Source organism: Lampetra fluviatilis, chromosome 69, assembly GCF_964198595.1.
Source record: "Lampetra fluviatilis chromosome 69, kcLamFluv1.1, whole genome shotgun sequence".
Lineage (NCBI taxonomy): Eukaryota > Metazoa > Chordata > Hyperoartia > Petromyzontiformes > Petromyzontidae > Lampetra > Lampetra fluviatilis.
In genome coordinates, this window is record NC_136343.1 from 6,134,029 (window position 1) to 6,156,877 (window position 22,849).

The 22,849-nt window shown below is 60.7% G+C and overlaps 1 protein-coding gene across 1 annotated transcript in view; it reads left to right on the plus strand.

Moving 5' to 3' along the window:
• The first annotated feature begins 578 nt into the window (after nt 1-578).
• LOC144952641 (fascin-like) overlaps nt 579-22,849 on the plus strand; it is a 49,941-nt gene continuing 27,670 nt past the window's right edge. The window contains exons 1-5 of the mRNA XM_078883118.1: nt 579-1,121; nt 2,666-2,758; nt 15,017-15,233; nt 19,717-19,897; nt 22,198-22,351. Of these exons, the coding sequence (XP_078739244.1) occupies nt 751-1,121; nt 2,666-2,758; nt 15,017-15,233; nt 19,717-19,897; nt 22,198-22,351 (1,016 nt within the window). The 5' untranslated portion in view covers nt 579-750. The remainder of the gene's footprint in view (nt 1,122-2,665; nt 2,759-15,016; nt 15,234-19,716; nt 19,898-22,197; nt 22,352-22,849) is intronic.

A 22,849-nucleotide genomic window follows, 5' to 3' on the forward strand; every position in this document is an offset into this window, starting at 1 on the left:
CACTCAGCCACTCACTCAGCCACTCACTCAGCCACTCACTCACTCAGCCACCCACTTGCTCACTCAGCCACTTACTCACTCAGCCACTCACTCAGCTACTTACTCAGCGACTCAGCCACTCACTCAGCCACTCACTCACTCACTCAGCCACTCGCTCACTCAGCCGCTCACTCAGCCGCTCACTCGGCCGCTCACTCGGCCACTCACTCACTCACTCAGCGACTCACTCAGCCACTCAATCACTCACTCAGCCACTCACTCAGCCACTCACTCACTCGGCGAATCACTCAGCCACTCACTCACTCACTCGGCCACTCACTCACTCAGCCACTCGCTCACTCACTCAGCCACTCAGCCACTCACTCAGCCACTCAGCCACTCGCTCACTCACTCAGCCACTCAGCCACTCGCTCACTCACTCAGCCACTCACTCACTCAGCCACTCACTCACTCAGCCACTCACTCACTCAGCCACTCACTCACTCAGCCACTCACTCAGCCACTCACCCCCCCCCCTCTCCCTCCCTCCTCGTCCGTCCGTGGTGGTGCAGGCAGCTGATTCCGTGTCTCTTTTCCATCAGCCACCACTCCACCACCACCACCACCACCATCCCTACCACCACCGCCACCACCACCACCATCACCACCACCTCTACCGTCACCACCACCACCTCTACTGTTACCGTCACCACCATCTCTACTACCACCGCCATCATCCCTATTACCACCGCCGCCACCACCGCCGCCGCCATGTCCGACGGTCCGCCCCGCAGCCTGCAGCTGGGCCTGGTGAGCGGTGCGGGCGGCTACCTGACGGCCGAGACGTTCGGCTTCAAGGTCACCGCCTCGGGCTCGTCGCTCAAGAAGAAGCAGACGTGGACGCTGGAGACGCTCACCGGCACCGGCACCGGCACCGGTGATGCGCCGGACTGCGGCACCGTGAGCTTGCGCTCCCACCTGGGGCGGCTGCTCGGGGCGGATCGCGACGGTGCCGTCAGCTGCGACGCGGAGACCCCCGGGGCGGCCACGGCCTGGGGCCTGCAGGCCAGGCCTGATGGGCGCTGGGCCCTGCGGCACGTGGAGCACGGCCGCTACCTGGGGGGGTCGGCTGATCGTGTGAGGTGGGTGGTGGTGGTGGTGGGGGGGTGGTGAGTGGGGGGGGTGGGTGGGGTGGTGAGTGAGTGAGTGGGTGGTGAGTGAGTGAGTGAGTGGGGTGGTGAGTGGGTGAGTGGGGTGGTGGGTGAGTGAGTGAGTGGGGTGGTGAGTGGGTGAGTGGGGTGGTGGGTGAGTGAGTGAGTGGGGTGGTGAGTGGGTGAGTGAGTGGGGTGGTGAGTGAGTGAGTGAGTGGGGTGGTGAGTGAGTGGGTGGGTGTGGTGGGGTGGGGTGGGTGTGGTGGGGTGTGAGTGGTGAGTGAGTGGGTGGTGAGGGGGGTGGTGAGTGAGTGAGTGGGGTGGTGAGTGAGTGAGTGGGGTGTTGAGTGAGTGAGTGGGGTGGTGAGTGAGTGAGTGAGTGGGGTGGTGAGTGAGTGAGTGAGTGGGTGGGTGTGGTGGGGTGGGGTGGGTGTGGTGGGGTGTGAGTGGTGAGTGAGTGAGTGGTGAGTGGGTGGTGAGGGGGGTGGTGAGTGGGTGGTGAGGGGGGTGGTGAGTGAGTGGGTGAGTGGGGTGTTGAGTAAGTGAGTGAGTGAGTGGGGTGGCGAGTGAGTGAGTGAGTGGGGTGGGTGTGGTGGGGTGGGTGTGGTGGGGTGTGAGTGGGTGGTGAGTGAGTGAGTGAGTGGGGTGGTGAGTGGGGTGGTGAGTGAGTGAGTGGGGTGGTGAGTGGGGTGGTGAGTGAGTGAGTGGGGTGGTGAGTGAGTGAGTGGGGTGGTGAGTGGGGCCTGCAGGCCTGATGGGCGCTGGGCCCTGCGGCACGTGGAGCACGGCCGCTACCTGGGGGGGTCGGCTGATCGTGTGAGGTGGGTGGTGGTGGTGGTGGGGGGGTGGTGAGTAAGTGGGGTGGTGGGTGGGTGGGGTGGTGAGTGGGTGGGGTGGAGTGAGTGAGTGAGTGGGGTGGTGAGTGAGTGAGTGGGGTGGTGAGTGAGTGGGGTGGGTGTGGTGGGGTGGGTGTGGTGGGGTGGGTGTGGTGGGGTGGGTGTGGTGGGGTGTGAGTGGGGTGGGTGTGGTGGGGTGGGTGTGGTGGGGTGTGAGTGGTGAGTGAGTGGGGTGGTGAGTGAGTGAGTGGGGTGGTGAGTGAGTGAGTGGGGTGGTGAGTGGGGCCTGCAGGCCAGGCCTGATGGGCGCTGGGCCCTGCGGCACGTGGAGCGCGGACGCTACCTGGGGGGGTCGGCTGATCGTGTGATGTGGGTGGTGGTGGTGGTGGGGGGGGGGGGTGGTGGTGAGTGGGTGGGGTGGTGAGTGGGTGGGGTGGTGAGTGGGTGGGGTGGTGAGTGGGGGGGGTGGTGGGTGGGTGGGGTGGTGGGTGAGTGAGTGGGGTGGTGAGTGAGTGGGGTGGTGGGTGAGTGAGTGGGGTGGTGAGTGGGGGGGCGAGTGGGTGGGGTGGTGGGTGGTGTGGGTGGTGAGTGGTGTTGGTGGTGGTGTGGGGTGTTGGTGAGTGGGATGAGGAGTGGTGAGTGGTGAGTGTGGGTGGTGAGTGGTGAGTGGTGGGTGAGTAACTCTCTCTCTCCCTGCAGGTGTTTTGCCCAGACTGTCGGCAACACGGAGCTGTGGAGCGTCCACCTCGCCACTCACCCCCAGCTCAACCTCTACAACCCGGGGCGGAAGCGGTGAGCCACTCGCCCACTCGCTCACTCGCCCGCCCGCCCGACCACCTGCTCGCCCGCCCACTCCCTCACCCGCCCATCCGCTCACCCGCTCGCTCGCTCGCTCGCTCACCCACCCACTTTCTCACCCACCTGCTCGCCCACTCACTCACTCGCTCACCCGTTCACCCACTCGCTCGCCCACTCTCACCCACTCGCTCACCCATCTGTTTACCAGCTCACTCAGTCACTCACCCGTTTACCCACTCGCTCACCCACCCACTCGCTCACCCGCTCCCTCGCTCACCCACCCACTCACCCACTCGCTCGCCCGCTCACCCACACACAAGGCGTGCACAGCAGGGTTGTGCGTGATGCTTGCAAGGTCACCCCCGTGTGTCTGCCTCCCTCTCGCTCTCCTACACACTGCAGAGTGGGTGGGTGGGTGGGTGAGTGGGTGGGTGGGTGGGTTGGTGGGTGAGTGGGTGGGTGGGTGGGTGGGTGGGTTGGTGGGTGGGTGGGTGGGTGGGTGGGTGGGTGGGTTGGTGGGTGGGTGAGTGGGTGAGTGGGTGGGTGGGTGAGTGAGTGTTTTGGTGGCTGGGTGTGTGAGTGGCTGAGTGAGTGTTTTGGTGGCTGAGTGGGTGAGTGGCTGAGTGAGTGTGTTGGTGGGTGAGTGAGGTGGGTTGGTGGCTGAGTGTGTGAGTGGCTGAGTGAGTGTTTTGGTGGCTGAGTGGGTGAGTGGCTGAGTGAGTGTGTTGGTGGGTGAGTGAGGTGGGTTGGTGGCTGAGTGGGTGAGTGGCTGAGTGAGTGTTTTGGTGGCTGGGTGTGTGAGTGGCTGAGTGAGTGTTTTGGTGGCTGAGTGGGTGAGTGGCTGAGTGAGTGTTTTGGTGGCTGAGTGAGTGTTTTGGTGGGTGAGTGGCTGAGTGAGTGTTTTGGTGGCTGAGTGAGTGTTTTGGTGGCTGGGTGTGTGAGTGGCTGAGTGAGTGTTTTGGTGGCTGGGTGAGTGTGTGAGTGGCTGAGTGAGTGTTTTGGTGGCTGGGTGTGTGAGTGGCTGAGTGAGTGTTTTGGTGGCTGGGTGTGTTAGTGGCTGAGTGAGTGTTTTGGTGGCTGGGTGTGTGAGTGGCTGAGTGTTTTGGTGGCTGGGTGTGTGAGTGGCTGAGTGTGTGAGTGGCTGAGTGAGTGTTTTGGTGGCTGGCTGAGTGTGTGAGTGGCTGGGTGAGTGTGTGAGTGGCTGAGTGAGTGTTTTGGTGGCTGGGTGTGTGAGTGGCTGAGTGAGTGTTTTGGTGGCTGGGTGTGTGAGTGGCTGAGTGAGTGTTTTGGTGGCTGGCTGAGTGTGTGAGTGGCTGGGTGAGTGTGTGAGTGGCTGAGTGAGTGTTTTGGTGGCTGGGTGTGTGAGTGGCTGAGTGAGTGTTTTGGTGGCTGGGTGAGTGTGTGAGTGGCTGAGTGAGTGTTTTGGTGGCTGGGTGTGTGAGTGGCTGAGTGAATGTTTTGGTGGCTGGGTGTGTGAGTGGCTGAGTGAATGTTTTGGTGGCTGGGTGTGTGAGTGGCTGAGTGAGTGTTTTGGTGGCTGGGTGTGTGAGTGGCTGAGTGAGTGTTTTGGTGGCTGAGTGGGTGAGTGGCTGAGTGAGTGTTTTGGTGGCTGAGTGGCTGAGTGAGTGTTTTGGTGGCTGGGTGTGTGAGTGGCTGAGTGAGTGTTTTGGTGGCTGGGTGTGTGAGTGGCTGAGTGAGTGTTTTGGTGGCTGAGTGGGTGAGTGGCTGAGTGAGTGTTTTGGTGGCTGAGTGGCTGAGTGAGTGTTTTGGTGGCTGGGTGTGTGAGTGGCTGAGTGAGTGTTTTGGTGGCTGGGTGAGTGAGTGGCTGAGTGAGTGTTTTGGTGGCTGGGTGAGTGAGTGGCTGAGTGAGTGTTTTTGGTGGCTGGGTGAGTGAGTGGCTGAGTGAGTGTTTTGGTGGCTGGGTGAGTGAGTGGCTGAGTGAGTGTTTTGGTGGCTGGGTGTGTGAGTGAGTGGCTGAGTGAGTGTTTTGGTGGCTGGGTGTGTGAGTGAGTGGCTGAGTGAGTGTTTTTGGTGGCTGGGTGAGTGAGTGGCTGTGTGAGTGTTTTGGTGGCTGGGTGTGTGAGTGGCTGAGTGAGTGTTTTGGTGGCTGGGTGAGTGAGTGGCTGTGTGAGTGTTTTGGTGGCTGGGTGAGTGAGTGGCTGAGTGAGTGTTTTGGTGGCTGGGTGAGTGAGTGGCTGAGTGAGTGTTTTGGTGGCTGGGTGAGTGAGTGGCTGTGTGAGTGTTTTGGTGGCTGGGTGAGTGAGTGGCTGAGTGAGTGTTTTGGTGGCTGGGTGTGTGAGTGGCTGAGTGAGTGTTTTGGTGGCTGGGTGTGTGAGTGGCTGAGTGAGTGTTTTGGTGGCTGAGTGTGTGAGTGGCTGAGTGAGTGTGTGAGTGGCTGAGTGAGTGTGTGAGTGGCTGAGTGAGTGTTTTGGTGGCTGAGTGAGTGTGTGAGTGGCTGAGTGAGTGTTTTGGTGGCTGAGTGTGTGAGTGGCTGAGTGAGTGTGTGAGTGGCTGAGTGAGTGTTTTGGTGGCTGGGTGAGTGTGTGAGTGGCTGAGTGAGTGTTTTGGTGGCTGGGTGTGTGTGTGAGTGGCTGAGTGAGTGTTTTGGTGGCTGGGTGAGTGTGTGAGTGGCTGAGTGAGTGTTTTGGTGGCTGGGTGTGTGAGTGGGTGAGTGGCTGAGTGAGTGTTTTGGTGGCTGGGTGAGTGTATGAGTGGCTGAGTGAGTGTTTTGGTGGCTGGGTGAGTGTATGAGTGGCTGAGTGGGTGAGTGGCTGAGTGAGTGTTTTGGTGGCTGGGTGTGTGAGTGGCTGAGTGAGTGTTTTGGTGGCTGGGTGTGTGAGTGGCTGAGTGGGTGAGTGGCTGAGTGAGTGTTTTGGTGGCTGGGTGTGTGAGTGGCTGAGTGAGTGTTTTGGTGGCTGGGTGTGTGAGTGGCTGAGTGGGTGAGTGGCTGAGTGAGTGTTTTGGTGGCTGGGTGTGTGAGTGGCTGAGTGGGTGAGTGGCTGAGTGAGTGTTTTGGTGGCTGGGTGAGTGAGTGGCTGAGTGAGTGTTTTGGTGGCTGGGTGAGTGAGTGGCTGAGTGAGTGTTTTGGTGGCTGGGTGTGTGAGTGGCTGAGTGGGTGAGTGGCTGAGTGAGTGTTTTGGTGGCTGAGTGGGTGAGTGGCTGAGTGAGTGTTTTGGTGGCTGAGTGGGTGAGTGGCTGAGTGAGTGTTTTGGTGGCTGAGTGGCTGAGTGAGTGTTTTGGTGGCTGGGTGTGTGAGTGGCTGAGTGAGTGTTTTGGTGGCTGGGTGTGTGAGTGGCTGAGTGAGTGTTTTGGTGGCTGGGTGAGCGTTATCGGTGCGGTGTCTCTGCTCCTGGTTTCCTGCTTGTGGTGAGGTCGTGGCTCCCTGTGACCCCACCGTGCTCCCGTGTGTGTGTGTAGGCGCGTGTGTGTGTGTAGGCGCGTGTGTGTGTGTAGGTGTGTGTGTGTAGGCGTGTGTGCGTGTAGACGTGTGTGTGTGTGTAGACGTGTGTGTGTGTGTGTGGGTGGTGTGTAGACGTGTGTGTGTGTGTGTCTGTAGACGTGTGTGTCTGCGTGTGCTCGCTAACAGCACTTGCCCCTACAGCCTGTTAGAGGCTACACGGGGGACCTTTGTCTGTGTGGGTGTTGGAACAGCACTTGCCCTTACAGCCCTGCTAGAGGCTACACGGGGGATCTTTGTCTGTGTGGGTGTTGGAACAGCACTTGCCCTTACAGCCCTGCTAGAGGCTACACGGGGGACCTTTGTCTGTGTGGGTGTAGGAACAGCACTTGGCCCTACAGCCTGCTAGAGGCTACACGGGGGATCTTTGTCCGTGTGTGTGTGGAACAGCACTTGCCCCTGCAGCCTGCTAGAGGCTACACGGGGGATCTTTGTCTGGGTGTTGGAACAGCACTTGCCCTTATAGCCCTGCTAGAGGCTACCTGTGGGAGCTTTGTCTTTGTTACGAGCCTGCGTTTCCGCGTTAAATTCTGCTGAGGTCACTCGGTTTCCACAGGAAATGAGGCTCCCTCACCCCTCACCAGCTCACTCACCCACACACTCATTCACTCACTCACCAGCTCACTCACCCCTCACCCCTCACCACTCACCAGCTCACTCACCCACACACTCATTCACTCACTCACCAGCTCACTCACCCCTCACCCCTCACCACTCACCAGCTCACTCACCCCTCACCACTCACCAGCTCACTCACCCACACACTCACTCACTCACCAGCTCACTCACCCCTCACCCCTCACCACTCACCAGCTCACTCACCCACACACTCACTCACTCACTCACCAGCTCACTCACCCCTCACCACTCACCAGCTCACTCACCCACACACTCACTCACTCACCAGCTCACTCACCCCTCACCCCTCACCACTCACCAGCTCACTCACCCACACACTCACTCACTCACCCCTCACCCCTCACTCACTCACCTCGCTCACCCACACACTCACTCACTCACCAGCTCACTCACCCACACACTCACTCACTCACCCCTCACACTCACCAGCTCACCAGCTCACCACTCACTCACTCACCCACACTCACCCACACACACACTCACCAGCTCACTCACCCCACACTCACCCCACACTCACCAACACTCACCAACACACACACACACTCACCCACACACACTCACTCACCAGCTCACTCACCCCACACTCACCAACACTCACCAACACACACACACACTCACCCACACTCACCCACACACACACTCACTCACCAGCTCACTCACCCCACACTCACCAACACTCACCAACACACACACACACACACTCACCCACACACACACTCACTCACCAGCTCACTCACCCCACACTCACCAACACTCACCAACACACACACACACTCACCCACACACTCACTCACTCACTCACCAGCTCACTCACCCACACACTCACTCACCCACACACTCACTCACTCACCCCTCACACTCACCAGCTCACTCACCCCACACTCACACTCACCCACACTCACTCACCAGCTCACTCACCAGCTCACTCACCAACACTCACCAACACTCACCCACACACTCACCCACACACTCACCCACACACTCACCAGCTCACTCACCAGCTCACTCACCAGCTCACTCACCAGCTCACTCACCAGCTCACTCACCAGCTCACTCACCAACACTCACCAACACTCACCAACACTCACCAACACTCACCAACACACTCGCTCACCAACACACTCGCTCACCAACACACTCACTCACCAACACACTCACTCACCAACACACTCACTCACCAACACACTCACTCACCAACACACTCACTCACCAACACACTCACTCACCAACACACTCACTCACCAACACACTCACTCACCCACACTCACTCACCCACACTCACTCACCCACACTCACTCACCCACACTCACTCACCCACACTCACTCACCCACACTCACCCACACACACACTCACTCACTCACCAGCTCACTCACTCACTCACCCCTCACACTCACCAGCTCACCCCACACACCCTCACACACACTCACCCACACTCACTCACTCACCAGCTCACTCACCCCACACTCACCAACACACTCACCAGCTCACTCACCCACACACTCACTCACTCACCCCTCACACTCACTCACTCACCCCACACTCACCAGCACTCACACTCACTCACCAGCACTCACACTCACTCACACACACACACACTCCCTCACCCCTCACCCCTCACTCACTCACCTCGCTCACCCACACACTCACTCACCAGCTCATTCACTCACCCACTCACTCACTCACCCCTCACACTCACCAGCTCACCCACACTCACCCACACACACTCACTCACTCACCCACACACACACACCCACACACACACACACTCACTCACTCACCAGCTCACTCACCCAACACTCACACACACTCACCCACACACTCACCCACACACTCACCCACACACTCACTCACCAACACTCACCAACACTCACCAACACTCACCCACACTCACCCACACACTCACTCACACACTCACTCACACACTCACTCACTCACCAGCTCACTCACCAGCTCACTCACCAGCTCACTCACCAGCTCACTCACCAGCTCACTCACCAGCTCACTCACTCACTCACCCCTCACACTCACCAGCTCACTCACCCCACACTCACCAACACACACACACACTCACCCACCCACACGCTCACTCACTCACCCACCCACACACCCTCACCAGCTCACTCACCAACACTCACCAACACTCACACACACTCACACACACCCACTCACCCACCCACCCACACGCTCAACCACTCACCCACCCACCCACACGCTCAACCACTCACTCACACACTCACCCACCCACCCACCCACACGCTGACCCACTCACTCGCTCACCCACTCACTCACTCACTCACCCACTCAGCCACCCACCCACATGCTCACCCACTCACCCACCCACACACACACACACTCACTCACCAGCTCACTCACCCCACACACCCTCACCAGCTCACCAACACTCACACACACTCACTCAGCAGCACACTCACTCACACACACACTCACCCACACATACACTCAGCAGCACACTCATCCACCCACCCACACGCTCACCCACTCACTCACTCACCCACTCACCCACCCACCCACACGCTCAACCACTCACTCACCCACTCACCCACCCACACGCTCAACCACTCACTCACCCACACACACACACCCACCCACACGCTCACCCACTCACTCACTCGCCCACCCACCCACCCACCCACACGCTCACCCACCCACCCACTCACCCACCCACACGCTCACCCACTCACTCACTCACTCACCCACTCACCCACCCACCCACACGCTCACCCACTCACTCACCCACCCACCCACACGCTCACCCACTCACTCACTCACCAGCATGCTCACTCACCAGCACGCTCGCCCACACGCTCACCCACCCACACGCTCACCCACCCACACGCTCACCCACCCACACGCTCACCCACCCGCACGCTCACCCACCCGCACGCTCACCCACCCGCACGCTCACCCACCGGCACGCTCACAGACACACACAGACAGAGACCGAGACGGACAGAGACCCTCTGTCGCTGTCCGTGAGTGAAACGCCCTCTTGGCGAGCTGGTGGGTTGGGTGGCTGTGTGGGTGAGATGGTGGGTGGGTGAGATGGTGGGTGGGTGGGTTGGTGAGATGGTGGGTGGGTGGGTGGGTGAGTGAGATGGTGGGTGGGTGGCTGAGTAAGATGCTGGGTGGGTGAGATGGTGGGTTGGGTGGGGTGAGTGAGTGAGTCAGATGGTGGGAGGTGGGTGAGATGGTGGGTGGGTGGGTGGGTGAGTGAGATGGTGGGTGGGTGGGTTGGTGAGATGGTGGGTGGGTGAGATGGTGGGTGGGTAGGTGGGTGAGATGGTGGGTGGGTGAGTGAGTGGGTGTGTGGGTTAGATGGTGGGTGGGTGTGTGGGTGAGATGGTGGGTGGCTGGGTGAGATGGTGGGTGTGTGGGTGAGATGGTGGGTGAGATGGTGGATGAGATGGTGGATGAGATGGTGGGTTGGGTGGGTGGGTGAGATGGGTGGGTGAGTGAGATGGGTGGATGAGTGAGATGGTGGGTGGGTGGGTTGGTGAGATGGTGGGTGGGTGAGATGGTGGGTGGGTAGGTGGGTGAGATGGTGGGTGGGTGAGTGAGTGGGTGTGTGGGTTAGATGGTGGGTGGGTGTGTGGGTTAGATGGTGGGTGGGTGTGTGGGTGAGATGGTGGGTGGCTGGGTGAGATGGTGGGTGAGATGGTGGATGAGATGGTGGGTTGGGTGGGTGGGTGAGGTGGGTGGATGAGTGAGATGGGTGGATGAGTGAGACGGGTGGATGAGTGAGATGGGTGGATGAGTGAGATGGGTGAGTGAGTGAGATGGTGGGTGGGTGGGTGGGTGAGATGGTGGGTGGGTGGGTAAGTGAGATGGTGGGTGGGTGAGTGAGTGGGTGTTTGGGTGAGATGGTGGATGAGATGGTGGGTTGGGTGGGTGGGTGAGATGGGTGGATGAGTGAGATGGTGGGTGGATGAGTGAGATGGTGGATGAGTGAGATGGTGGGTGGGTGAGTGAGTGAGATGGTGGGTGGGTGAGTGAGTGAGATGGTGGGTGGGTGAGTGAGTGAGATGGTGGGTGGGTGAGTGAGTGAGTGAGTGAGTGGTGTGGGTGGGTGGTGGTGAGTGGTGATGTGTGAGTGGGTGGGTGGTGGTGAGTGGTGCATGGTGGGTGGGTGAGTGGGTGAGATGGGTGGGTGGGTGAGTGGTGAGTGGGTGAGATGGTGGGTGGGTGAGTGAGTGAGATGGTGGGTGAGTGTGATGGTGGTGTGGGTGAGTGGTGAGTTGGTGGGTGGGTGAGAGTGGTGGGTGAGATGGGGGTGTGGTGAGTGTGGGTGGTGTGGTGAGATGGTGGGTGGGTGGAGGTGGGTGTGATGGTGGGTGAGATGGTGGATGGTGGTGTGGGTGAGATGGTGGTGTGATGAGTGGTGGGTGAGTGGTGAGTGAGATGGTGAGTGGATGGTGAGTGAGATGGTGAGTGAGATGGTGAGATGGTGGGTGAGATGCTGAGTGAGATGCTGAGTGAGATGCTGAGTGAGATGCTGAGTGAGATGCTGAGTGAGATGCTGAGTGAGATGCTGAGTGAGATGCTGAGTGAGATGCTGAGTGAGATGCTGGGTGAGATGCTGGGTGAGATGCTGGGTGAGATGCTGGGTGAGATGCTGGGTGAGATGCTGGGTGAGATGCTGGGTGAGATGCTGGGTGAGATGCTGGGTGAGATGCTGGGTGAGATGCTGGGTGAGATGCTGGGTGAGATGCTGGGTGAGATGCTGGGTGAGATGCTGGGTGAGATGCTGGGTGAGATGCTGGGTGAGATGCTGGGTGAGATGCTGGGTGAGATGCTGGGTGAGATGCTGGGTGAGATGCTGGGTGAGATGCTGGGTGAGATGCTGGGTGAGATGCTGGGTGAGATGCTGGGTGAGATGCTGGGTGAGATGCTGGGTGAGATGCTGGGTGAGATGCTGGGTGAGATGCTGGGTGAGATGCTGGGTGAGATGCTGGGTGAGATGCTGGGTGAGATGCTGGGTGAGATGCTGGGTGAGATGCTGGGTGAGATGCTGGGTGAGATGCTGGGTGAGATGCTGGGTGAGATGCTGGGTGAGATGCTGGGTGAGATGCTGGGTGAGATGCTGGGTGAGATGCTGGGTGAGATGCTGGGTGAGATGCTGGGTGAGATGCTGGGTGAGATGGCTGGGTGAGATGGTGGGTGAGATGGTGGGTGGGTGAGTGGGTGGGTGGTGTGGGTGAGTGGGTGGGTGGGTGAGTGGGTGAGTGGGTGGGTGGGTGAGTGGGTGGGTGGGTGGGTGGGTGAGTGGGTGGGTGGGTGAGTGAGATGGTGGGTGGGTGGGTGAGTGAGATGGTGGGTGGGTGGGTGAGTGAGATGGTGGGTGGGTGGGTGAGTGAGATGGTGGGTGGGTGGGTGAGTGAGATGGTGGGTGGGTGGGTGAGTGAGATGGTGGGTGGGTGGGTGAGTGAGATGGTGGGTGGGTGGGTGAGTGAGATGGTGGGTGGGTGGGTGAGATGGTGGGTGGGTGAGTGGGTGGGTGGGTGAGATGCTGGGTGAGATGCTGGGTGAGATGCTGGGTGAGATGCTGGGTGAGATGCTGGGTGAGATGCTGGGTGAGATGCTGGGTGGGTGGGTGAGATGGTGGGTGGGTGGGTGGGTGAGATGGTGGCTGGGTGCTCCGCTGTAGCTGCACTTGCCCCAGGATGCTGTTGCGGGCTACACGGGGAAGCTTTGTCTGTGCAGCCGACTGCACAAATTCTCCGCCACGTGGACTGCAGGTCCCCTAGGGGAACCCAACCAGCCCCATCTGTCGGGGGGGGAGGGGGCGGGGGGGGTGAGGGGGGGTGGGGTGAGGGGTGAGGGGGCGGGGTGAGCATCTCGGTTCATCTCCTGAGCTCGCCTCACTCACCCACTCGCCCACTCACTCACTCACTCACTCGCCCACCCACTAACTCACTCGCTCACCCACTCACTCACCCGCTCGCTCACCCACTAACTCACTCGCTCACCCACTCACTCACTCACTCACTCGCCCACTCACTCACCCACTCACCCACTCACTCACCCACTCACCCACTCACCCACCCACTCACCCACCCACTCACCCGCCCACTCACTCGCCCACTCACTCACTCACTCGCCCACTCACTCACCCGCCCACTCACTCACTCACTCGCCTACCCACTCGCCCACCCACTCACCCGCCCACTCACTCGCCCACTCACTCACTCACCCGCTCGTTCGCTCTCCCGCCCACCCACTCGCCCGCCCACTCGCCCACTCACTCACTCGCCCACTCACCCACTCGCCCGCCCACTCGCTCGCTCACAGACCCACCCGCTCACTCATTCACTCGCCCACTTCGCTCACTCGCCCACTCGCTCACTCGCCCGCCCACTCACTCACTCACAGACCCACCCGCTCACTCACTCACTCGCCCACCTCGCTCACTCGCCCACTCGCTCACTCGCCCGCCCACTCACTCACTCACAGACCCACCCGCTCACTCACTCACTCGCCCACTCGCTCACTCGCCCACTCGCTCACTCGCCCACCCACTCACTCACCCGCTCGTTCTCTCTTTCGCCGACTCACCCACTCACTCACCCACTCGCTCGCCCACTCACTCACTCACAGACCCACCCGCTCGCTCACTCACTCGCCCACTTCGCTCACTCGCCCACCCACTCACTCACCCGCTCGTTCTCTCTTTCGCCGACTCACCCACTCGCTCGCCCACTCGCTCACTCACAGAACCACCCGCTCACTCACTCACTCGCCCACTCGCTCACTCGCCCACTCGCTCACTCACAGAACCACCCGCTCGCTCATTCACTCGCCCACTTCGCTCACTCGCCCACTCGCTCACTCGCCCGCCCGCTCGCCCGCCCTCCCCTCCCCTCCCTCCCTCCCCTCTGTCTGCTCTGGGGCATGGCTCCCCTCGGGGTTTGTGGCCACAACTGTTCCTGCTGATTAAACATTTAGAGGTGGAGATGATCCACCCACCAATCCACCCACCACTACCAACCCATCCACCCGCCCACCCACCAACTCTCCAACCCACCCACCAACTCTCCAACCCACCCACCAACTCTCCAACCCACCCACCAACTCTCCAACCCACCCACCAACTCTCCAACCCACCCACCAACTCTCCAACCCACCCACCACTACCAACCCACCCACTCTCCAAACCAACCCATCCACCCACCCACCCACCCACCACTACCAACCCACCACTACCAACCCACCCACCACTACCAACCCATCCACCCACTAATCCACCCGCCCACCAACCTACCAACCCACCCACCCACCCACTAATCCACCTGCCAACCCACCAATCCACCCACCAATCCACCCACCAACCCACTCACCAACCCACATACCCACCCATTCATTCTGAGTCGGACTCCGTGTGTCTCTGTAGCTACGTTGGGGACTCTGCGTGTCTCTCTGCGTGTCTCTCTGCGTGTCTCTCTGCGTGTCTCTCTGCGTCTCTGTCTCTGCGTGTGTCCTCTGTCTGACTCCATGCGTGTCTCTGTGTGTCTCTGACTCTGCGTGTGTCTCTGCGTGTATCTGCGTGTGTCTGTCTGACTCTGTCTGACTCTGCGTGTCTCTGTGTGTCGCTCAGCTGAGCGGAGACTCCGTGTCCATGTCGTGCGACGCGCCGTGGGGCGTGGGCTCGCTGCTGTCTCTGTGTGTCTCTCTCTGTGTCTCTCTGTCTGACTCTGTGTCTCAGTGTGTGTGTCTTTGTCTGACTCTGCGTGTCTGTCTCACTCTGTGTGTCTCTCTGTGTCTCTGTCTGACTCTGTGTGTCTGCGTGTCTCTGTGTGTCTCTGTCTGACTGTGTCTCTGTGTGTGTCTCCGCGTGTCTCTGCAGCTACGCCCAGCTGAGCGGAGACTCCGTGTCGGTGTCGTGCGACGTGCCGTGGGGCGTGGGCTCGCTGCTGTCTCTGTGTGTCTGACTCCGTGTGTCTCTGTGTCTCTGTGTGTTTCTCTCCACGTGTCTCTGCAGCTACGCCCAGCTGAGCGGAGACTCCGTGTCGGTGTCGTGCGACGTGCCGTGGGGCGTGGGCTCGCTGCTGTCTCTGTGGGTCTCTCTGTGTGTCTCTGTGTGTCTCTCTCTGTCTCTCTGTCTGACTCTGTGTGTCTCTGTGTCTCCGTGTCTCTGCAGCTACGCCCAGCTGAGCGGAGACTCCGTGTCGGTGTCGTGCGACGTGCCGTGGGGCGTGGGCTCGCTGCTGTCTCTGACGTTTGGCGAGGACCGCCGCTACGAGCTGCGAGCGAGCGACGGGCGCTCCCTGCGGGCCGACGGGGCCCTGGGGCCTCCCCGGGGCGGCGCGGCCTCCTCCTTCAGCCTCGAACTCCACGCGGGGAGCGTCGCCTTCAAGGTGCGGGGCACGCGGAGACGCGGGGAGAGACACGAGACACACACACACACTGAGGCAGACGCACAGACACACACACACACACTGAGGCAGACGCGCAGAGAGACACACACACACACTGAGGCAGACACACACACACGCTGAGGCAGACGCGCAGAGACACACACACACACTGAGGCAGACGCACAGAGACACACACACACACTGAGGCAGACGCGCAGAGACACACACACACACTGAGGCAGACGCGCAGAGACACACACACACACTGAGGCAGACGCACAGAGACACACACACACACTGAGGCAGACGCGCAGAGACACACACACACACTGAGGCAGACGCGCAGAGACACACACACACACTGAGGCAGACGCACAGAGACACACACACTGAGGCAGACACACACACACACACTGAGGCAGACGCACAGAGACACACACACTGAGGCAGACACACACACACACACACACTGAGGCAGACGCACAGAGACACACACACACACTGAGGCAGACACACACACACACACACACTGAGGCAGACACACACACACACACACACTGAGGCAGACGCACAGAGACACACACACACACTGAGGCAGACACACACACACACACACTGAGGCAGACGCACAGAGAGACACACACTGAGGCAGACGCACAGAGAGACACACACACACTGAGGCAGACGGGGAGAGAGACACACACACACACTGAGGCAGACGCACAGAGACACACACACGCTGAGGCAGACGGGGAGAGAGACACACACACACACACACTGAGGCAGACGCACAGAGACACACACACACTGAGGCAGACACACAGAGACACACACACACTGAGGCAGACGGGGAGAGAGACACACACACACACACACTGAGGCAGACGGGGAGAGAGACACACACACACACTGAGGCAGACGGGGAGAGAGACACACACACACACACACTGAGGCAGACGCACAGAGACACACACACACTGAGGCGGGGAGAGAGACACACACACACACACACTGAGGCAGACGCACAGAGACACACACACACTGAGGCAGACACACACACACGCTGAGGCAGACGCGCAGAGACACACACACACACTGAGGCAGACGCGCAGAGAGACACACACACACGCTGAGGCAGACGCGCAGAGACACACACACACACTGAGGCAGACGCGCAGAGACACACACACACACACTGAGGCAGACACACACACACACACTGAGGCAGACACACACACACACACTGAGGCAGACGCACAGAGACACACACACACACTGAGGCAGACACACACACACACTGAGGCAGACACACACACACGCTGAGGCAGACGCACAGAGACACACACACACACACACTGAGGCAGACACACACACACACACTGAGGCAGACACACACACACACTGAGGCAAACGCACAGAGACACACACACACACTGAGGCAGACACACACACACACTGAGACACACACACACACTGAGACACACACACACACACACTGAGGCAGACGCACAGAGACACACACACACACACTGAGACACACACACACACACACTGAGACACACACACACACACGCTGAGGCAGACGCACAGAGACACACACACACACACTGAGACACACACACACACACGCTGAGGCAGACGCACAGACACACACACACACTGAGGCAGACACACAGAGACACACACACACACACTGAGGCAGACACACAGAGACACACACACACACACTGAGGCAGACACACAGAGACACACACACTGAGGCAGACGCACAGAGACACACACACACACACACTGAGGCAGACACACAGAGACACACACACACACTGAGGCAGACACACAGAGACACACACACTGAGGCAGACACACACACACACACTGAGGCAGACGCACAGAGACACACACACACACACACTGAGGCAGACACACAGAGACACACACACACACTGAGGCAGACACACACACACACACACACTGAGGCAGACACACAGACACACACACACACACTGAGGCAGACACACAGAGACACACACACTGAGGCAGACACACACACACACACACACTGAGGCAGACACACAGACACACACACACGCACTGAGGCAGACGCACAGACACACACACACTGAGGCAGACGCACAGAGACACACACACACACTGAGGCAGACGGGGAGAGACACACACACACACACACTGAGGCAGACGCACACACACACACACACTGAGGCAGACGCACAGAGACACACACACACTGAGGCAGACCTGAGGCAGACGCACAGAGACACACACACACACTGAGGCAGACGGGGAGAGACACACACACACACACTGAGGCAGACGGGGAGAGACACACACACACACACACACTGAGGCAGACGCACAGAGACACACACACACTGAGGCAGACACACAGAGAGACACACACACACACACTGAGGCAGACGGGGAGAGAGACACACACACACACACTGAGGCAGACGCACAGAGACACACACACACCGAGGCAGACACACAGAGAGACACACACACACACTGAGGCAGACACACACACACACACTGAGGCAGACGCACAGAGACACACACACACACTGAGGCAGACGCACAGAGAGACACACACACACTGAGGCAGACGCACAGAGACACACACACACACTGAGGCAGACGCACAGAGACACACACACACACACTGAGGCAGACACACACACACACTGAGGCAGACACACAGAGAGACACACACACACACTGAGGCAGACACACACACACACTGAGGCAGACGCACAGAGACACACACACACACTGAGGCAGACGCACAGAGAGACACACACACACTGAGGCAGACGCACAGAGACACACACACACACACTGAGGCAGACACACAGAGAGACACACACACACACACACTGAGGCAGACGCACAGAGAGACACACACACACTGAGGCAGACACACACACACACACTGAGGCAGACACACACACACACACACACTGAGGCAGACGCACAGAGAGACACACACACACTGAGGCAGACACACACACACACACACTGAGGCAGACACACACACACACACTGAGGCAGACGCACAGAGACACACACACACACACTGAGGCAGACGGGGAGAGAGACACACACACACACACTGAGGCAGACGCACAGAGACACACACACACCGAGGCAGACACACAGAGAGACACACACACACACTGAGGCAGACACACACACACACTGAGGCAGACGCACAGAGACACACACACACACTGAGGCAGACGCACAGAGAGACACACACACACTGAGGCAGACGCACAGAGACACACACACACACTGAGGCAGACGCACAGAGACACACACACACACACTGAGGCAGACACACACACACACTGAGGCAGACACACAGAGAGACACACACACACACTGAGGCAGACACACACACACACTGAGGCAGACGCACAGAGACACACACACACACTGAGGCAGACGCACAGAGAGACACACACACACTGAGGCAGACGCACAGAGACACACACACACACACTGAGGCAGACACACAGAGAGACACACACACACACACACACTGAGGCAGACGCACAGAGAGACACACACACACTGAGGCAGACACACACACACACACTGAGGCAGACACACACACACACACACTGAGGCAGACGCACAGAGAGACACACACACACTGAGGCAGACACACACACACACACTGAGGCAGACACACACACACACTGAGGCAGACGCACAGAGACACACACACAACAAAGACAGAGGCTCGCTCGCTCGCTCACGGACCCGCTCCCCGCCCGCTCGCTCAGTCGCTGGCTCACTCGCCCACTCGCTCGCTCAGTCAGTCACCCACTCACTCGCCCACTCACGGACCCGCTCGCCCGCTCACTCACTCACTCATGGACCCGCTCGCCCGCTCACTCACTTGCCCACTCGCTCGCTCACTCACCCACCCACCCACTCACTCACTCATCCGCTCACTCACCCACTCACTACCCCACTCACCCGCTCGCCCACCCGCTCGCCCACTCGCTCACCCGCTCACGGACTCGCCCGCCCGCCCACTCACTCACTCACCGCCCCACTTACTCACTCTCTCACCCACTCACCCGCCCACTCGCTCGCCCACCCGCTCGCCCACCCGCTCGCCCACTCGCTCGCCCACTCGCTCGCCCACTCTCTCGCCCACTCGCCCACTCGCTCGCCCACTCGCTCGCCCACTCGCTCGCCCACTCGCTCTCTCGCCCACTCGCCCACTCGCTCGCCCACCCGCTCGCCCACTCGCTCGCCCACTCGCTCGCTCGCCCACTCGCTCGCCCACTCGCTCTCTCGCCCACTCGCCCACTCGCTCGCCCACCCGCTCGCCCACTCGCCCTCCCTCCCCTCCCTACTGCGTCTGCCCCCCCCCCCACTGACCCCCCCCCCCCCACTAACCCCCCCCCCCCCCCCCACTGACCCCCCGCCCCCCCCCCCGTCTCCCCAGGACACAGAAGGGCGCTATCTGTGCCCGTCGGGGCCTTCCGGGATTCTTAAATCCGTCCGTGCGGCGTCGTCGTCTGCGTCGTCGCGCCCCGCCAAGGACGAGCTGTTTGTGTTGGAGGAGTCGCGCGCCCAAGTCACCTTGAGGGGCAACTCCAGTGGCAGGGCCGTGTCAGCCAGGCAGGGTGAGTGGGAGGGTGAGTGGGTGGGTGGGTGGCTGGGTGGGTGGGGGGGTGGGGGGTGGGTGAGTGGGGGGGTGGGGGGGTGGGTGAGTGGGTGGGTGGGGTGGTGGGGGGTGGGTGAGTGGGTGGGTGGGTGGGTGAGGGGGGGGGTGGGTGGGTGGGTGGGGGGGTGGGGGGTGGGTGAGTGGGTGGGTGGGTGGGTGAGGGGGTGGGTGGCTGGGTGGGTGAGGGGGTGGGTGGCTGGGTGGGTGGGGGGGTGGGGGGTGGGTGAGTGGGTGGGTGGCTGGGTGAGTGGGGGGGTGGGGGGTGGGTGAGTGGGTGGGTGAGGGGGTGGGTGGGTGGGGGGGTGGGGGGTGGGTGAGTGGGTGGGTGGGTGGGTGGGTGGGTGGGTGGGGGGGAGGGTGAGTGGGTGAGTGAGTTGGTTGGTGGGTGAGTGGGTGAGTGGGGGGGAGAGTGGGTGGGTGAGGTGGGTGAGGTGGGTGAGTGGGTGAGTGGGTGGGTGGGTGGGTGAGTGGGTGGGTGGGTGGGTGGGTGAGTTAGTGGGTGGGTGGGTGAGTGGGTGGGTGGGTGGGTGAGTCAGTGGGTGGGTGAGTGAGTGGGTGGGGGGTGGGTGGGGGCGAGGGTGGGTGGGTGAGTGGGTGAGTGAGTGGGGGGGAGGGTGAGTGGGTGAGTGGGTGAGTGAGTGGGGGGGAGGGTGAGTGGGTGAGTGGGTGAGTGGGTGGGTGGGTGAGTGAGTTGGTGGGTGGGTGGGTGGGTGGGTGAGTGAGTTGGTGGGTGGGTGGGTGGGTGGGTGAGTGGGGGGGAGGGTGAGTGAGGTGGGTGGGTGGGTGGGTGGGTGGATGAGTGAGTTGGTTGGTGGGTGAGTGAGTTGGTTGGTGGGTGGGTGGGTGAGTGGGTGGGTGGGTGGGTGGGTGGGGGCGAGGGTGGGTGGGTGAGTGGGTGAGTGGGTGAGTGAGTGGGGGGGAGGGTGAGTGGGTGAGTGGGTGAGTGAGTTGGTGGGTGGGTGGGTGAGTGGGGGGGAGGGTGAGTGAGGTGGGTGGGTGGGTGGGTGAGTGAGTTGGTTGGTGGGTGAGTGAGTTGGTTGGTGGGTGAGTGGGTGAGTGGGGGGGAGGGTGGGTGGGTGAGTGGGTGGGTGAGTTGGTTGGTGGGTGGGTGGGTGAGTGGGGGGGAGGGTGAGTGGGTGAGTGGGTGGGTGAGTTGGTTGGTGGGTGGGTGGGTGAGTGGGGGGGAGGGTGGGTGGGTGAGTGGGTGGGTGAGTTGGTTGGTGGGTGGGTGGGTGAGTGGGGGGGAGGGTGAGTGGGTGAGTGAGTGGGGGGGAGGGTGAGTGAGTGGGTGAGTGAGTGAGTTGGTGGGTGGGTGGGTGGGTGAGTGGGGGGGAGGGTGAGTGGGGGGGAGGGTGAGTGAGTGGGTGGGTGAGTGGGTGAGTGGGTGGGTGGGTGGGTGGGTGAGTGAGTTGGTTGGTGGGTGAGTGAGTTGGTTGGTGGGTGAGTGAGTTGGTTGGTGGGTGAGTGAGTTGGTTGGTGGGTGAGTGGGTGAGTGGGGGGGAGGGTGGGTGGGTGAGTGGGTGGGTGAGTTGGTTGGTGGGTGGGTGGGTGAGTGGGGGGGAGGGTGAGTGGGTGAGTGGGTGGGTGAGTTGGTTGGTGGGTGGGTGGGTGAGTGGGGGGGAGGGTGGGTGGGTGAGTGGGTGGGTGAGTTGGTTGGTGGGTGGGTGGGTGAGTGGGGGGGAGGGTGAGTGGGTGAGTGAGTGGGGGGGAGGGTGAGTGAGTGGGTGAGTGAGTGAGTTGGTGGGTGGGTGGGTGGGTGAGTGGGGGGGAGGGTGAGTGGGGGGGAGGGTGAGTGAGTGGGTGGGTGAGTGGGTGAGTGGGTGGGTGGGTGAGTGGGTGGGTGGGTGGTGGGGTGAGTGACTGACTGAGTTGGTGGGCGTGTCTGTGTCTCTCTCTCTGTGTCTGTGTGTCTCTCTCTCTGTGTCTCTGTGTCTCTCTCTGTGTCTGTCTCTCTCTCTCTCTCTCTGTGTCTCTCTCTCTGTGTCTCTCTCTGTCTCTGTGACTCTGTGTGACTCTGTGTCTCTCTCTGTCTCTGACTGTGTCTCTGTGTCTCTGTGTGTGCGTGTCTCCGTGTCTCCGTGTCTCCGTGTCTCCGTGTCTCCGTGTCTCCGTGTCTCCGTGTCTCCGTGTCTCCGTGTCTCCGTGTCTCCGTGTCTCCGTGTCTCTGTGTCTCTGTCTCTGTCTCTCTCTCTCTGTGTCTCTCTCTGTGTCTCCCTGTCTTTCTGACTGTCTCCGTGTCTCTGTGTCTCCGTGTCTCAGGGCTGGACATCTCAGCCAACCAGGAGGAGGAGGGGGAGACGGAGACGTTCCAGATGGAGGCCGTGCCGGGTGGCTGGTCTCTGCGCTGCTTCGGAGGCTCCTACTGGGCCGTGAGCGCAGCCAGCGGTGGACTTCAAGCCTCCGCCTCATCGCAGTGAGACTCTCTCCACGCGTCTCCACGCGTCTCCCCCGTGTCTTTGCAAGTCTCCACGTGTCTCCACGTGTCTCCCCCGTGTCTTCGCAAGTCTCCACGTGTCTCCACGTGTCTCCCCCGTGTCTTCGCAAGTCTCCACGTGTCTCCACGCGTCTCCCCCGTGTCTTCGCAAGTCTCCACGTGTCTCCACGCGTCATCACGTGTCTCCACCGTGTCTTCAAAAGTCTCCACGCTTCTCCCCGTGTCTCCATGTGTCTCCCCCTGTCTCTACGCGCCTCCACTTGTCTCCCCGTGTCTCCACGCGTCTCCACGCGTCTCCACCGTGTCTCTATGTGTCTCCCTGCGTCTCCCCGTGTCTCCACGTGTCTCCCCGTGTCTCCACGCATCTTCACAAGTCTCCCCCGTGTCTCCACCGTTTCTTCACAAGTCTCCACCGTGTCTCCCTCTGTCTCCACGCGTCTCCCTCTGTCTTCACAAGTCTCCACGCATCTCCCCGTG